At 38.1% G+C, this 17,977-nt stretch overlaps 1 protein-coding gene across 4 annotated transcripts in view; it reads left to right on the top strand.

Moving 5' to 3' along the window:
* Window positions 1–17,977, top strand: part of LOC135698390 (uncharacterized) — a 329,025-nt gene that overhangs the window by 248,016 nt on the left and 63,032 nt on the right. For all 4 annotated transcript variants that reach the window (XM_065218357.1, XM_065218356.1, XM_065218355.1 and 1 more), the window contains exons 2-4: window positions 16,305–16,516; window positions 16,723–16,894; window positions 17,055–17,160. In XM_065218357.1, coding sequence (XP_065074429.1) covers window positions 16,305–16,516; window positions 16,723–16,894; window positions 17,055–17,160 — 490 coding nt within the window. The remainder of the gene's footprint in view (window positions 1–16,304; window positions 16,517–16,722; window positions 16,895–17,054; window positions 17,161–17,977) is intronic.

Raw genomic sequence — 17,977 nt, 5'->3', positions numbered from 1 at the left:
CACGTCGCAAGTCATTAAAATACATAATAAATAACAGGGGCCCTAATACACTTCCCTGGGGCACTCCAAGGTTATTCTCCACGGGACTGGAAACAGAATCATTAAAAACAGTCCGTTGAGTTTTGTCAGACAAATAGCTTTCAAACCATTTATATGCATTACTCGTAATTCCAAAACGCTTGATTGATCTCAACAATAAGGGCCTAGAAATTGTTTCAAAAGCAGGTTTAAGATCCTAAAAACAGCAACAATCGTATCTTTAGACTCCATGTTATGTTTCCACTTCGCTAATACCAAATTCAACGCGGTTTCACAAGAATGACCTTCCCGATATCCCGATTGTTCTGGTATCAACAAACTATTACTATTTAAATACTCCAACAGCTGGCCTTTAACAACAAGTTCTAACATTTTCTCAAATATGTGCAACATGTTGATGGGACGAAACTCTTCGACTTTAATCGTTCCAGCAACTTTTCGTGCCCCTAGGCACAGATTCTTCTACTTTTTTTCAACTAAAGTCGTATTTTGCTCCACCTTACTCTAAGCTCTGCATCTCATCAACATTTAGATGAATAGTGTTCAATTTATTCCAGAAAATTACTCACTAATCGGTTTGGCACATGAACCAATCTGGTTTCTGGTTTGGCGTACTTGCACGCAGGTTTCCTAGCATCAAGGATAAATCCAGGGCAGAGATACCACTAACAATGACGTACGGAATTCAATATTCAGCAAAAGGGATGAATGTATAAAATATTAACAGCGGAACGGCTCGCTCACACACAACGTCACACAGGAAGAACCTGCTTTCCATGCTCATATATTTGAGCAACGTGGCCAAATGGACGGCGATGGGGCAAAAGGTCCGGATTTGCATACATATGAATCTTGAGTGCATAATAAAATAACTAACTTCTCAGCCGTTATATGTATGCGGAGTAAATGGAGTGGTAAGTCGTTTTCAACAAGCATCCAGTTCCTTCAAAGGCATGCCACTGCTATTACGAACGTAAGGCATAACCTTCGGAGTCAACGTAAAAGAAGGCCAATCTTCATGTATATTCCTCACTCTCCAATGCCGCTGTGGAAGTGAGATTGATTCTGCATGAACCTAATAACGGCAGCGATTTTCCAATATCGACTCGGGGAGAATGTGCATAAAAATTATGTGCTATATTTGAAGATAGAGTTCTTTTTTGGATCGTATTGATGCAAATTTCTTTGTAGTAAAGGCTTATTGGAAAGGAAATTTATGGTAATGTACTGGTTTATGGCATAATGTTATCGGAAGTCAAACAAAAATGACTTGATATGATGAACTTATCAGAAAAACTTCAGAATAGGATGAATTAAGTGTACTTGATCAAATATTTTCCCCTATCTGAAGCACCACCACTTGAAAATTTTCAACAAGACGCAAGACATGTGCGGATGTGACCACATGTGGTCCTAAATAAAAAAAAAAGGATCAAGGATTAGTCATTGCGATCAAATACATTATGTAAACAATATGTCCACTCTTTCCATTTCTCGAAGACACGGTTTTTCGAGTATTGCATCTGGAAATTCACCTCGTGATTTTATACAAACACATGCATTCTGGAAAAACTTGCTTGTACGCTGCAGTCCATTACAAGAACTGCCATTACATTTGTTGAAGGAAATATGCGCAGATGATGTAATAAATCCCACTTTACATTAGATGTCAAATAAATTGTTTTTCGTGGAGCGCACACATTTTAAACGCCAGATGTTGCATACATTTACTCGATCTTTTGACTACACATTGTAGTTGAACTACGTATTTGTCATGGATACCAAAATTAATTTAGTGGAATTAAATGGAAAATAACCTTTTCTGCTGTTTTATTTAAGCATTCCGCTAACATCCCAATTTCATTACTTCAGGATCTATCATGTACATTTAAGAGCAACATCTCATAAATCTGTAATGTTGAATACAAGTTTGTAAGCAATATCATTGTTTATACCTACTATTACTCAAAATTAAACGAGAGCGAATGACTCGCATTACTCTACAATTTCTAGATAATGAACCAAGTGCATACAGGACGAAGAGCAGGCCAAGTGGATGGCGCTGTGGAAGAAAAAACGATTGGAAGAAGAAAGGGAGTTGCTGGCATGACAGAAAGCGGAACCAAAGCTCATGTCGCCTTCCAGGAAAAGTAGAAAAATGTAATAAACAATGTTCGTCATATTTTTTTGTGATTATAAAATAATTGACTGGTTCTCGGCTCCACGGATTCCTTTTGGACATTTGAGCCATAATAAATAAACTAATTAAAAGAGTAAGAGGTTGTATCCAAGACACGACCGTAGATTGGACATACAATTACGTGCTCGGTATCAATATTCAGCGACTGTGTTAGGGATCGAATTCGAGTTTGAAATCTGTATTAGGGAAAGCACTTTTCGCAGGCAATCGGTGATAATTTTAATTATCATAGCAACAGTTGCACATTCGTGCAATTTTCAATAGTGATAGTAGTATTAATTTTAACAGATTTGTAGAAAAGTTTCCATCGATTGGTGTATTCAGAATTAAAATCTATCATCTCAGGATCAAAATCAGACCACTGTTATGCCGCAACCGACTTTGGGTTTTAAAATTCCACCGTCAATGTTGCCTTAAAATTACATGGTATGCTAGATTTAAACTTTACACATCCGATTGATGACCTTGACAAATTTCCAGAAATTGTGTTGAATCGGAACCTACCTAACTAATAAAAACCAAAGAACACATTGTAGTTTCATTTTTATACCTATGATCTTGACTTTTTTACCTAGGGGATGAGTACTTGAGGGGGTTAGATTTTGATAAGTTCTTTAGTGGGAATGACACTGATGAAGACTGATGAGCTCAGATTTGAAAAAAAATCTTACTTATGAATTGGTGAATCATAATTTTCCAAGGTGTTTCTAAATATCTGCTGTTTTGAAAAGAGTTAAAAGAAAATTTTGAAAAGAATTTAAAAGTCTCCGATTAGGTTCAAGGGAATTCTAAGAAAGATTCCTAGATCATCATCAGGCAGATTTTCAAGGGATTACATTGACAAAACAAATACCAAGTGCTACATTTTGTTAAGATAATTGGTCTACCAGGAAATGTTCAGATAGTCGTGTTTGCGCTCAAATTAGCATCCAGCTTCCACAAGCACAAAGGCATGCAGCTTATCAAACGGTTAACGTCAGAATCAAGGTCTTTATTGACCTTTGCAGTTTATCAGGAGCAGTGCTGCGGACTGAAACTGAAAAGCTAGTTACCATCCCCATCATCGATCAAGCACAGACAAACAGACGTAACTCTTTGAAAAACTTGTTCTTGAAAACATAGTATCTCAAAACATATAACTTCAGTAACGACATCTCTCTGGCTTCTCGCGGAAAACAAGCTTGCTCGCTAACTCGTAAACAATATTGCATAAAAGTTCTATAGAATGTATAGAAACGTCAAAGTGATCTGATGCCAGCGCTGCGGCGAGTAGTTCGCGGAACTGATAATATTCAAATCAACCGTTAAATGCATGAACGAAGATACACAATGAAGAGTTACGTCTGTTTGTCTGTGGATCAAGCCTTCTTACAGACAAAATCGATCATTTGCTAAGATAAGGACAGCATCTCAACAGGATTTTTTTTTATTCAAGAGCTAGCTGCTATGATCTCGGACGAATACGTTGGTTTGCAAATATATCTTAGATTGATGGTCACCAATCGGTCAGGTGGAAGATGTTTCAACACATTAGCTTTGATTAAAGCAAAATGAGGACATGGATGACGAACGAAAAGCTGAGCTTTCTTGGTTTGCTAAACTCCGATAGTTATATTTTTAAAAGCGAAATAAGACTTTTTAAGCTTAATGTAGAAGACAATTATTTGTGTAGGATTAAGGTGAATGAACAACCGTTTAAAACCTCTTTAGTAAACAAAACAAAATATTTGTGCTAGTTTATAGTTCGTTACTTATCTGCAATGTTTTATTATTTTCGATTGAAATTTAGAGAACATTTTGTAATTCATAGTTCGATACCATTTAAGATGGGGCCCCTCTAATGAAAGTAGCCTGAATGTGAAACTGTATATCACTAGTGGTTCCAGATCGTAATCTAGCCTTGGTGCTAGGGAAATACGGGAAGGTTAAGCGTATCAACCGGGAAAATATTCCTATGGAGCTGGGCCTCGACACGCACATGTGTACATGGCCGTGGAGAAGGACATTCGGAAGGAAAACATTTTCAACGACGGGATCAATAGCAAGTGTTTCATGTGCAAGATGGAAGAGCACCTAATGAATTCCTGCCCCAAGTTGTTTAGACCAACTATTAGGTTCTGCAGCGTGACGTCACGAATGAACTCAGTGTTGATCGGCTGAACCTTATGACATTTCAGTGCTACTGTTTACAAGCACTTAGTCGTTTTTTCGAATTATTTTTATTTAAATTTCCAAATTTTAACTTCAAAATTGTCGAGGAAATTCGGGGTGAAAGGATGTTGCTCGTTGACATTGCAGAAATCCTCATAAACAGTGCCACTGAATTGTCATCAGATTGAGGTTAACCGCGACGGTGCAAAACCTAATAGCTCTATATCAAACGAGGGGATAATTTACGCGATAGTTAAAATTCAGAATATTTATCTGTGTGCGTACGAAAAGAACTTTAACCACATTAACAAGAACAACATAATCAATGCAAATGAAACGTAATTTTGCTAATGCTAGGACTCCGGGTAAGTGTTAAAGTTTTTTTTTAACTCTTTATTTGTTTCAAATTCAAAATAAATTACATTTCATTTTAACCTAGGTGCTCCAGTTACTACAGTAACTTACCAGCCCTAATTGTTATGATATATATCTAAGTATTTTTACATTGTTCCTGTCTTGGCAATTCAGTATTTTAAACAGGTATTTTGAACCTGCATGTCAGTATAACAATTGATATCTTTAAACTAAAAACTAAAAACTAAAACTAAATCTTATCTAAGTATAAAGAGAATTAATCGTTGCAATTGAGGATTGCAACGATTTTCGCCTGAAATTAGTAATTATTTTGTTGGACATTTGTTCTAAAGTCTCAACATTCGAAATTCTATGTACTTCGGTAGTAGTGTACCAGGGAGGCAACTTCAAACTCATCTTCAGAACTTTGAATCCTTTGAAGTGCTTTTTTCCTGGTAGTGCAACAACAAGATCATATTGGCACAGCGTAAAGCATGGCCGGTCTAAAAACTTGTTTAAATATTAGAAGTTTATTCGTCAGGCAAAGTTTGGATTTCCTGTTTATAAGAGGATAAAAACATTTTATATATTTGTTAAATTTGGCTTGAATGCCCTCAATGTGACCTTTAAAAGTTAATTTTTGGTCAAGTATTAATCCAAGATATTTCACTTGGTTTGACCAGGAAATTGGAACTCCGTTCATAGTGACTATGTGACTACTACTAGGTTTCAAAAACGCTTAGGTGAAAATATTACAAGTTGAGTTTTGGAAGCGTTGGGAGAAATCTTCCATTTTTGTAAATAAGAAGAGGAAATATCTAAAATTTTCTGAAGTCTGTTGCAAATAACACGAAGACTTCTTCCTTTAGCGGAAATGCCAGCGAACAAAGATTTGTGGCAACCCTGAGGCAAATTAGGGAGATCCGAAGTGAAAATGTTATACATACAATATAGGCCCAAGAATGCTACCCTGAGGAACTCCTGCACTAACAGGTAGTCGATTGGATTTGGAATTCTGATAATTTACCTGCAGAGTTCTGTCAGTTAAATAATTCTGAACTAATTTCATAATATAAAGTGGAAAATTAAACTTTTTCAATTTAGCAATCAAACCTTCATGCCAAACACTGTCGAATGCTTTTTCTATGTCTAGAAGAGCAACTCCAGTTGAGTGGCCTTCCGATTTGTTTGAACGAATTAAATTGGTAACTCTTAAGAGTTGATGAGTAGTTGAATGCCCATGGCGAAATCCAAACTGCTCATCTGCAAAAATTGAGTTCGTATTGATGTGAAGCATCATTCTATTTAAAATTATCTTTTCAAAAAGTTTACTTATTGAACAAAGCAGACTTATTGGACGGTAGCTAGAAGCTTCAGCTGGATTTTTATCCGGCTTTAAAATTGGAACAACTTTTGCATTTTTCCATTTATCAGGAAAGTATGCCAAATGGAAACATCTGTTAAATAATTTTACCAAGAAAGACAAGGCACTCTCTGGGAGTTTTTTGATGAGGATATAGAAAATTCCATCATCACCTGGAGCTTTCATGTTTGGAATTTTTTTAGTTATAGACCTTACTTCGTCCAAATAAGTCCCTCAGGAATCATCAAGAATGTTTTCCCGAGAGAAAATATTCAGATAATCCCGAGCAACCTGATTCTCAATAGGACTAGTAAGACCCAAACTGAAATTATGGGAACTCTCGAATTGCTTAGCAAGTTTCTGAGCTTTTTCAAAATTTGTGATCAAAATCTTACAACCTTCTTTAAGCGTTGGAATAGGCTTTTGAGGTTTTTTCAAAATTTTTGTGAGTTTCCAAAAGGGTTTGGAACTCGGGTCTAATTTAGAAACATTATTTTCAAAAGTTTTGTTCCTCAGGGCAGAGAATCGTTTTTTAATTTGTTTTTGTAAATCCCGCCAGATAACTTTCATGGCAGGATCGCGTGTTCTTTGATATTGTCTCCTACGGACATTTTTAAGACGGATTAAGAGCTGAAGATCGTCGTCTATTATAATCGAATCGAATTTAACCTCGCATTTTGATACTGAGGCAGCTCTTGCTTCAAATATAGAAGCAGTCAGAGATTCAAGAGCATAATTAATTTCATCTCTGGTTTGCAAAGGAATGTTTGGATCAAAGTTATACTCCATAAATGTTCGATATTGCTCCCAATCAGCTCTATGGTAATTGAAAATAGAGCTGTTAGGATAACACATTATTTATTAGGATATTTCAAAAGTTACTGGAAGGTGATCAGAACCGAAGTCAGCATGGATAACCAGTTGGCTACACAGTTGACATTAATCAGTTAAGACCAAATCAATAGTTGATGGATTTCATGCTGAAGAAAAACATGTTGGGCTGTTTGGATATTGAATAGTGTAATAACTTGCAGAACAATCATCAAACAGAATATTACCATTGGAATTGCTTTGAGCATTATTCCATGAGCGGTGTTTTGCATTAAAATCACCGATAATGAAGAATTAAGACCTATGACGAGTAAGTTTCTGGCGGTCACCCTTGAGAAAATTCTTTTGCGGGCCTACGCATTGGAATGGCAAATAGGCAGCTATAAACGTAAGTTGTCCAAATTTTGTTTCAACAGAAACTCCCACAGTTTCAAAAACTTTGGTTTCAAATGAAGAAAGAATTTTATGTTTGATTCGTCTATGAACAATGATGGCAACGCCACCACAGGGTTCATCAAGACGATCATTTCTATAAATCAAATAATTTGCGTCCTTCTTAACCTTATGGTCAGGTTTAAGGAATGTTTCAGTTATAACGGCAATTTGCACGTTATGAACTCTCAAAAAGTTAAATAGCTCGTCTTCATTATCTTTAAGAGATCGAGCATTCCAATTCAAAATATTTAAAGCTTTAAAATCCATTACTGAATTTTAAAGTCATGACAATATTATTAGCAAATTTTACTCCAGTTTGAATAGCATCAAACATGGAGTTAGATTTAAGCATATCAGAAATCATGTCAATTAATGAATTCTGTAAAAATTCCATTTTAGGGGCAGTAATGCTTCCTAAGTCAAAATTGTCAAAATTTCCGTTAGAACGTTGGTTAGTATTTTGATTTCTACCCGCTGCAATAGCAGCATAGGTAGCTCCATTAACTCGCTGAAACATTTGAAGCAGGGGTGATATTTGTACCTACGGGTATGAATGTAGAATTTGTTCCTCGCTGACCGTTGTTAACAGCAGAGGAATTTGTACCTGGTTGGAAACGTTGAGCGTTTTCTACCTGTGGGTTAGCACGAGATTGTAGGATCGCTTTGCGAGTCTTACATTCCCAAAAATTGGATTTGTGGTTTTCACCACAATTTGAACATTTAAATTTCTTAGGATCTTCCTTCACAGGACAGTCGTCCTTTGCGTGAGAGGAATCACCACAATTCAATTTTTAGTTCCGTGACCCCATCCCTGGCACTTACGGCACTGAGTGAAGTTTTGGAAATTTCCTCCAGTCTTGCTGAAGTGTTCCCACTTCACTCGGACATGGAGCATAAGGCTAGCTTTTTCTAAGGCCTTAAGGTTGTTTAGTTCACTAGACTTGAAGTGAACTAAATAAAAATCATAAGAAATCCCGTTGCGCGAATCGCCAGGACGCGATTTCATTTTCATTTTTATTACTTGGAGTGGCACAACTCCAAGTAATTTTGCCAGTTCATCTTTGATCTGATCCAGGGATTCACCACTGGGCAGTCCTTTCACGACAACCTTGAACACACGTTCAGTTTTGGTGTTGTAAGTAAAAAATGTGTGCTTCTTCTCAGTAAGATACTTGAGAAGACATTTAAAGCCGTCCAAGGTTTCAGCCAATACACGGCATTCACCCCGACGTCCAATTTGTAGTGAAAACTTAACTTTCACGAAATTCAAAAGTTCCATGCGAAGAGCATGGAAATCGGAAGTGGTTATCACAATAGGGGGAATCTTTTCCTTCTTGGCATTAAGCCGGGAAAGTTTACTATATTTTTTCTTGGATGATGGATCATTCTCATCATCCGTGAGCAAATCAAATTGATGACTCAAATTAATTTCATCAGAAGGGGGATCAAGAGTTTGCCCCTTTCCTTTGCGTTAAGGCGCCATGGCGGCAGTAAATTTTCTTCAAATCGACTTCCAAGCAGATTACTATAAGAATCTGAAGGATCGAAGAGGAATTTTCCAAATCGATATCCAAGAAGGATTACCTCGGGTAGGGTCCAAACAAGGATCGAAGAGGAATAAGAGTCGAACAACGTAGAAAATTTTTACAGGTTGAGCACTGAAAAGTGCTGTTTAAATTTGTTGTAGCTTTAGGTAGTAGTAACACTTCCTTCAGCAAAAAGCAAATAGATCCGCACGGCAAGAGAGCTTGATGCGGACTGAAGTGTTAAAGTTAATTTTGAGCAGGAGTCGGCATAAACATCGAAATTGTTGCATACAATATTGCAGATTTATGCGATATTATGATAATAATTGTACACCACTTATCGTATCACGGAAACTAAGTCCGATAACAGTGGGCTCTTCTCACTATTGGATTTGATCAAGCTTGATAACCTCTGAATGTCCTCAACATGTCACTGTAAGAAGGGCCTACAATCAAGTTGGGTTGATTGAGAGGCAAAACCGCCTATACCGTATGCGTGATAATGTTTGCACCTCGTACAAAATAAGGTTCCCGTTTCACCTGTGCATACATGCCTTGGTTTTCTTTGCATGCACGTAGCCTATAGGTCATACCGTAGTAGTCTGTGTATAAAAGAAAATGATTTACTTAGTTTGACAGTTGCACCATGACGAAGTGGCAGCGTATTCGTGATCGTCGCAAAAAGACATTTCAATCGCCGTAGGAGTGTCCCGGTGGACCGTCGAAAGGGTTTTAGACCGAGAAAAGAAAGAACAACTATCCGCGAAGGTGGCTCCAGGTCGTCCGAGGTCAGCTCGGGTTCCGAGGGTTATCGCTGCTATCAAAAGGAAGATTCGGGTGAATCCAGTACGTTCAATAAGGAAAATTGCAAAGGAACACGGAATCAGTGACTTTACGGCACAGAAGATCGTAAAGGAAGATTGCGGGGTGAAGTCGAGGGCACGGAAAAAACTCACATGATTACCAACCGCATCCAGGAGCTACGAGTCGAACGATACAAGAAAATCTAGAACTTCCTTAAGCGAAAAAATCCGGTAATCCTGTTCACCGACGAGAGCATGTTTACCGTCGATCCCGTATCAAATTCCAGAACCAACCGGTATATTAGTTCTCTTCCAGTAAAAGACGTGGCCATCGAGCACAAGAACGTGTATCTGAGCAAGCATCCTGCTAGCGTTATGGTGTTTGGATTGGTGGCTTCCGATGGCAAAAAAATGGACCCGGTGTTCATTCCAGAAGGCGACAAGGTCAACACGGAGGTCTACATCAGGATTTTAAGTAAGTATGTTCTTCCGTGGATCAAAGAACAGTACGGTCCGAATCCAAATGTTGTATTTCGACAAGATGGGGCTCCGTGCCACACCTCGAACCGCACTCAGAAGTGGTTGCAGGAACATCTTCCGTTCTGGGCGAAGGATATGTGGCCGCCATCCAGCCCCGATCTTAATCCGCTGGATTACTCAATATGGCGCGCCATAAAGGCCACGGCCTTTTCTAAACGCCACTCAAGTACACTGAAGTCTTTTTTTACACGGTTTTTTTTTACGGGTTTTTTTTTTACACGGTTTTTGCAATTTACGTTTTTAACGATTTCTCGACGCCGATACAACCTATCGACTTGATTCTAATCACATTATTCGTTTCAAACTATAGGTAATCGAATGGCATACTTAAAAAGATCACAATTTTTGGTGTAAATACAGAAATTTTTAAAATATGTCTATATGGACCATAGCATGCTATAATTACAAATGGCATCAAAATCCGATTTTTTAAAAACATTTAACATGTGAAAAATCAAAATCTCGTAGGTTTTTTTTACACGGTACGTATCCCCCTTGTAAAAAAAGACCTGAGTGTACAGCAAGCCTCAGACAAACATTGACCCGTACCAGGAGTGAAATGGATTCAGGCTACATTATTAGAACCTGTCGTGCATTTCAGAAGCGTGTGGAGGCCATAATTGCAGCAAGTGGAAACTCGATCGATGATTAACATAGTTTAAGACTCTGAGAAATATCCCCCCTTTGAATAAATAAAAAAAAAACTCAAACACGAAATTTTTGAGATTTTTTTAAATTTTGACATTGCTCAATGGTACAAACATTATCATGTATACGGTAGGTATAGGAACGCTGCTTCCTTACCACGACATTGTAGAGCCGGTATATTCTTCGGTTCACGAAGCAACACCATCTATATTATTTGACAAATCTCAGGTAATCAAGGCAGCAGTAGGTCTAATTTATTCATGCATTTTGTTTTCGCTAATCAAACGTTATGGCTAGCCGATAATTGTCAAACAATGCCAGCATCATTGTTCCATGCACTGTCTATATACTTCAATGTATTTTTCTTCTCTTCTCAAAATCCGATATGTAGCAAGAGGATGAACCACTGCCTATAGCAGAAGGTTACTTTATTTAAAACGATGCAAAAAAAAAGTTACAACCCTAGTAGCACGCTTGTCACAAATCAATTGTAGGAACTTATATACGACTTATTTCAGTCATAAACAAGTTGCTGTAACTTATTGTGATGAAAGTGTGCTACTCGGGAATCCAGTATGGCTTGTCACACTTATGCTACAAGCACTCAAACCTAATCGTTTTATCAATCCACTTCATATCCGACCAGAGACAATAATATGTTGAACACCTTGGACGTGTGTTTTTTTTTTATAAAAAAGTAGCAAAAAAGATTGATTTTATGCCTTATCACGCTTAATTTCACTTGAAGTATGTTAATATGTTAACTACGTGTGTGCTAAATATCGCAGAAATTTACATGATGTTTTCAAACAGTATGTCCTAGTTAAATTGCTTAGCTACGTCAAAGAATAATATGCCTTGTGTGAGTTGTAATAAATATTCAGAAAACTTCTGATGAATTATTTTTTAGATAAGATCAAGTTTAATTTAGACATGTTTCATCTTGAAAAGTCTACAACTGCACTGTCCGGATTGCATAATTGCAAAACTATCATTATTCTACCCGACATAGTATAAGCCAGCTGATGGAGAAAATAATAATCACTAACCACCCGAAAAATATTGTCCATCTCGATTCTGCTTCAGCAGATGCCGTAATCCTTTTTGATATCGGATCCTACAGTTCTTTAGCCGAGTGACAGCCAATGGCAAGCGACGCATAAAACACAAAGACAGCAGAATCTGTTCATTTTCCATCCCACAAGGAAGGGACGGGGAATGGACATCACACCAGAAAGGGCAGCAGACAATTTGATATCTGATATCTGGCACCCAGAAAATATTTGCCAATTCGGAATGTGTATTTTGCACTAAGGAATATGAGGTTCTTCTCACTTTTGGTTTTCCGTTAGCGAGCAGAACCGCGTTGATTCAAATATTCGGTTACGAAGTGAACACGAGGGCATTCGAGGCTACAGCGACGGTACTAAGGTATCTCAGTTATTTAAACGCTCAGAAGAACCCGGCGGAGATAAATGTGTACTCAAGAAGGTGAGGGACAGACGGCACATTCCTCGATGACAAAGAGACCCGTGCGGAAAAGGCAGGAAAAAGATATTGTACCATCCAAAACATCAGCATCGCATCGAATGATTACACTCCCGGAACGGTCTCGAGTCTCAACAGAAGAAAAGCAGATGCAGACACACGTACGGAAACGTATTCAAATTGGATTTGTCTCGCTTCGTTTGTTGGAGAATTTCATTTTGCGTCGAATATTGGATCTCTTAAATCGAAACTTCCCACAGCTAGTCCCCCTTTCCGGTTTGAAAGGGGCTGAGTGGGGTGGATGTGTTGTGTTCAATGCTGATATAGAAGGAGTTTTTGATTCGGAGATGATGATCTGCATACGAATTCATAGAGGCTGCTGTTGTAGATTATGCTTCGCTTGGATAGGCCTATAATTTGTTTGCTTATTTTGTCTTAGATAGGGTTCGTATTACTCATTTTTTAAATTTTTCGAAAATATTTGATTCGTTGAAACCTGCAATAAAAGTTTCTGTACTCACATGTTTTCAATCTCACTCTTTAGTTTTACATTGTGAATAGCTAAAGGTAAATATGAAGACCATTAAATATTGGGGAAATTCCAACACAAAATCTGCATTGTGTTTTTAGCCGTATCTTACGTATCCCTTCTATCATGACACCATATTGTGTTTTCTATCAGAAACAAAAATATATCAAATTTCTCTTAAAACACAGGATATCCCTGACGATGACAATTCGAAGAACATAAGTTTACCTTCAAAAAACTACCAAGAACTGACGACCGGGAAACAAAGATAAATTAACATGGAAACTGAGAACCATTTTCCACCCCTGAGCTCAATTACTGCATACATATTTGAAAGTTTTCCTCCAAAGTCCAAGCATCGACTGAAACTGTTTTAGTTACGATACCAATCAGATATCCCATCGAAAAAGTTATTTCCGTTTCCTCATTCGACGAGCATATTTTGGTTTGCAGTTCGAAAAAGTTGCCCTAGGATGCAAAAACCAATTTGCGACAGTATGACGACGGTAAGAGGAGAAAATTTCGATGCGTGCAGCAATCTGATCCGGGATATGGCTTTAACATGTGTTCACAATGGGTGGCTGGAAATCGGAAGAAGAACTAATCGTATTACGAGCTGGTTTTTCAGAAATTTTGTGTTACAAGATAACGCTCTTTGGCTTAGGTATGTGAAGAAGAGAGGCTGTTCTAATCGTGTTTGTTGGGGAAGATGCAGAGCAGGAGGCATACTTTTTGTTGCCGGAATTTGTGAGCTACTTGTATGAAAATACCCATTCTGAGGATGAAGCAGAAAGCAGTACTCTACGGAGACCCCTTTTAAATAGGAAAATCGACAAGGAGCGCAAATAGAAAGCACCAGATATCTTCTTCGTTTGAACTCATAACGTTCCATCTTGAACTGATGCCTTCTCTCAACTAACTGACGAAAGTTAATAAAGGCTAAGATTAATTTAAATCTTTCTTAACATATGTATGTGCGAATTTGTATATAATGTGGCCAGGGAAGCTGAGAATGTTACCAACCAGAAAATTTCCTCGACCAGAACAATAATCGATCCTGCCTTTACTGACTAGAATATCGAATGGTCAAAAATATCAGGCTTCGATTATCTTTTTTTTTTTATTTTATGATGGAGCTCAAATCAAATGAAAACGCACCTTCTGGTACACATTCGGAGCCAATGACCAGCTAATATATCAAAAATAACCATTTTACTATATATAGGGTAGAGAACTACTTCGGCCTAATCGCCCATTTTGGGCCTATCCAGCAGGAAACTTCAAATAAATCCATGATTTCAGAGTTAACAAGTCAATTATATGTTTGGTACGATACTTTAGTTAATAAGCTACCGAACGAAGTCAATGAGAACGCGTGATATGAAGTTTTGCACCCATTATTCCCAAAAACAAAAGAAGCGCTCCGACCGAATCAATTTTTATCTTCATCCGATAGACCGAAGTGAATTCACTGGCATTTCAATGGCGTTTCAATGAGTTAGGCCGAGTTTAGAATCCGTAGGCCGAGTTTGGCGTCAAGAAGCAGTGTTATACTTTTGACAATATCTCAACGATTGGTTTCTCTTTATCTTACGTGTACGGAAAGGTAAATAAATTTGGAAGCCATCAGTAATAATAACATTCTGTTTGGTGCTAAACTGTGGTAGATTAATAAAAACTAAGTGCGAGTTGTGCTTAATAGGCCGAAAATGGGGTAGTTAACCCTAATATAGTCACACAAATCAAGGCATACTATGATCAAATTTACACAATCAATTTTAAGAATGTTCGGAATCTTTCGGTGCAACTTTAACGCCGCCACTCATCACCACACACGTTAGCGGCACTGGTGGTGTAGTGGTTAGCGTGATTACCTCTCACCCCAGCAGGCCTGGGTTCAATCCCAGTCGGCACCGCCGGGATATTCTAAGGCATAACATCTCTGAAAGCGATCTCCGAAAGCGAACTGTGCGTTTACTTGATTTTGAATAACATTTACTCATTTTTAAAAAGTATCGGGTTTACGAAAATGAATTAAATCCTACGCAGTATTGATATGTTTTCAACAGTGATTTGCTACCTTGATTATACCTATTACTAGTATGCAATGCGTATGAGTAATCTTCACCATTGCTAGTCCAGTTTTGATACATGAATATTCAAAGAATATGTTGTCCCGGGGGAACTGATAGTGAGAGATTGATTTTTTAATTGTTATATTATCAGAGTTGGTTGGAAATGCTAACATGAAGCTTTAGTGTGATGATTTATTAGCTAGAGAATGATCTTTGGAAGAGGGTAGGTGGATAGTTCCGTTAGAGTACGGCAGTATGAAAATTGAATAGAAGTTGAAAATGAGCGAAGGGCCATTAAAGCGACAGTTTACAAGATGGACGCACATTTTTGCCTAGCCCGTACGATGTACGCGGGGACTTGAAGTATGTCTCCAAGTCCACAGGCAAAAATGTGCGTCCATCTTGTAAACTGTCGCTTTAATGGCCCTTCGCTCATTTTCAACTTCTATTCAATTTTCATACTGCCGTACTCTAACGGAACTATCCACCTACCCTCTTCCAAAGATCATTCTCTAGCTAATAAATCATCACACTAAAGCTTCATGTTAGCATTTCCAACCAACTCTGAAAATCGTTAACTTCGCGTATGAAGTAACATAAAAAACACTTTGAATGTTATATTATGTTATTTAGTATTATACATGAAAGGTTCTAGTAACCGATAGGTAGATCAATCAGAGATTTGCAATATAAATGTACAGCTGTCGTGGCGTGCATAAAACTAAAAGGCTTCAATAAAACTTTCATTCACCGTGTTTCTTTTCAATCAATAACGAAAATCGAAATCGAATGACTCACTTTCGCCAGCTTAAATCTTAAAGCGTATTTTAACTCTAACGGGAAATGTGGACTTTCCTTCACTTTCCAAAATGTGGCATTTGGTTGCTGTGGGTTTTCCGAAACACTTCTTCGGTCATAATTTAAAGAAGAGCTCAATGTTGGCGTGACTGGGACTGTAAACATGCCCTTTTTTCATTGATTGCGCCTATCCTCACTGTGTTAGCACAATGTTTATGTGGTTCTGTCACGGAATAGTAAGAAGGAAAGATTCGGGAGGGGGATTTAGATACGAAAATCAACTAGGAAACTATGTGGAAGGAAAACCCGCGAGCGGTAGCAAAGTCAGATGTCAGGAGGAACGATAACGATTTATGGGTTGAGCACTCAAATGGAATGATTTTTCGGGTGGATGATCCATTCGAATCTGACAATGTGATTTGGTGCTAGGAGCACAATTTGCCTCCGATAATTTTCCTTGCAGTTTCAACCCCAATCACAATATCAATCAAGCATCTAAAACTAAATTTGTTTGTTTTGTTTAGCTTTCATTTCAGCGTGCGCTGCTGCAGTCAAAATTACACGTCTAAAAGTGCCATCCACATACCTGTTAGATAAGAATTCCAAGAATCCCGATCCCCTGATATTGGACTGTGAGTACGATGTGGACGAGAAAGAAAAAGGGTTCGTGTTGAAGTGGTTCCTCGACGGACAACCGGTGTATCAGTGGATACCGTCTAAAAATCCCTTCCCATTCGTAAGTTTTTCATCGTAGGCGCAACAACATGTCGGTGATGGGTCAACCCTAATCATATCAAACATTTTCTCTAACAAAATTCATTAGGCAACAGTCGGAAAACATAGATCAAATGTTTGAGGGAAAAGTTTACCCATATTTAGAAGCCCTAAGCTCATCGAAAACAAGTTCTAACATTTTAACGTAAACTTTTCGGAGAATTTCAGCCACCCTTCAAAAACCGCGTCGACACCAGTTACGTCGTGTCACAAGAAAGCCTTCACAAGCACCGGGCAATGGCCATCATCAAGCCACTGGCAAACTTTACCGGAGAGTACGCCTGTATGGTTCAAACGTTCAATTCGATCGACCGAAAGTCCGCCAAGCTGAAAATCATCGGTAAGCTTAAGCACATCTGCAAAAGTACATTGCAACGCATCACATGTTAGTTCTAGCTCACCCACACACGTATTTCCAAACAGGCTTCGTTGCGTATCTTCCGTTGCGAAAAGGTCGAAATGGTTCGGTTAATCTATTTCGTTTCTAATTGATTTCACAGTTCAAGAGTCCAAGTTTGATCTCAACTACTACCTGAACGGGGACGGTTACATCACGGTCGACTGCCACGCACGGGACATTTCACCACAACCGGAGCTGCAGATTCGGTGAGTATTACCCACACCCACGTTCACAGCAACCCCATCGTAGCCGGTCAGGGAGAGACCCACTGCTGTTGTGTATGCAAATGTGGACCGACACAGTTTAACCAAGCGGAAAGAAGGACCTGTTTTGGAAAATGAGCGCAGAAAATTTGATGTCGTGATCCATTAACTTTGCTTCCTATATAGAAACACACGCCCGATGGAACGGCCGAACGGTGCGTTTGAGTTGACGTTGATGGATAAGCGTACGCTTATCTTCGGTGATGGGTTGGAAAATGTAATTTTTTTTAAATTTCATATATATTTTTTTTTCTTCCAAAAGGTTGGCACATGGTGTGATTTAAATTGATGCCGAAAAGAGCTGAAGCATGTTATTGTAATTTCGTGGTTTCAATAATAAACATGGTGCGTAACGAAAATTGATCACGATTGAGCCCTTGGACCGTAAATATTTAAGGCGTATGGTTACATGACTAAAAATGGAAGATACAATTAATAAGCAATATTGGAATAGAACAATATTCGTCCATGGTTGATTGTACCATTTGAAACTGATGAAATTCGAACATCACTTTGAAAGTAATGAGTAATTCCTATTGTAAACTGTTTCGAGAACTTTCCAGAGAAGAAAATATGATATTTCTCTGAAGAATATTCCAAGATTTCACCAAATAGTATTTATAAGTAATTCAGTAAATCATCAAGAATCGTATTGAATAGTAAGAATATCCTCCGTTAAAAATTTATTGGCTTATTGAGGAAATTCGAAGTTTTGCGGGGTTAGAATAATGTGGTGTCGAAACAGCATCTGTAACAAAAT

The sequence above is a fragment of the Ochlerotatus camptorhynchus genome, unplaced genomic scaffold (assembly GCF_037179485.1).
Source record: "Ochlerotatus camptorhynchus isolate MF236.1 unplaced genomic scaffold, CSIRO-AGI_Acam_v1.1 ptg000085l, whole genome shotgun sequence".
In the NCBI taxonomy this organism is placed as follows: Eukaryota; Metazoa; Arthropoda; class Insecta; order Diptera; family Culicidae; genus Ochlerotatus; species Ochlerotatus camptorhynchus.
This window is presented reverse-complemented; position numbering and strand designations above follow the sequence as displayed.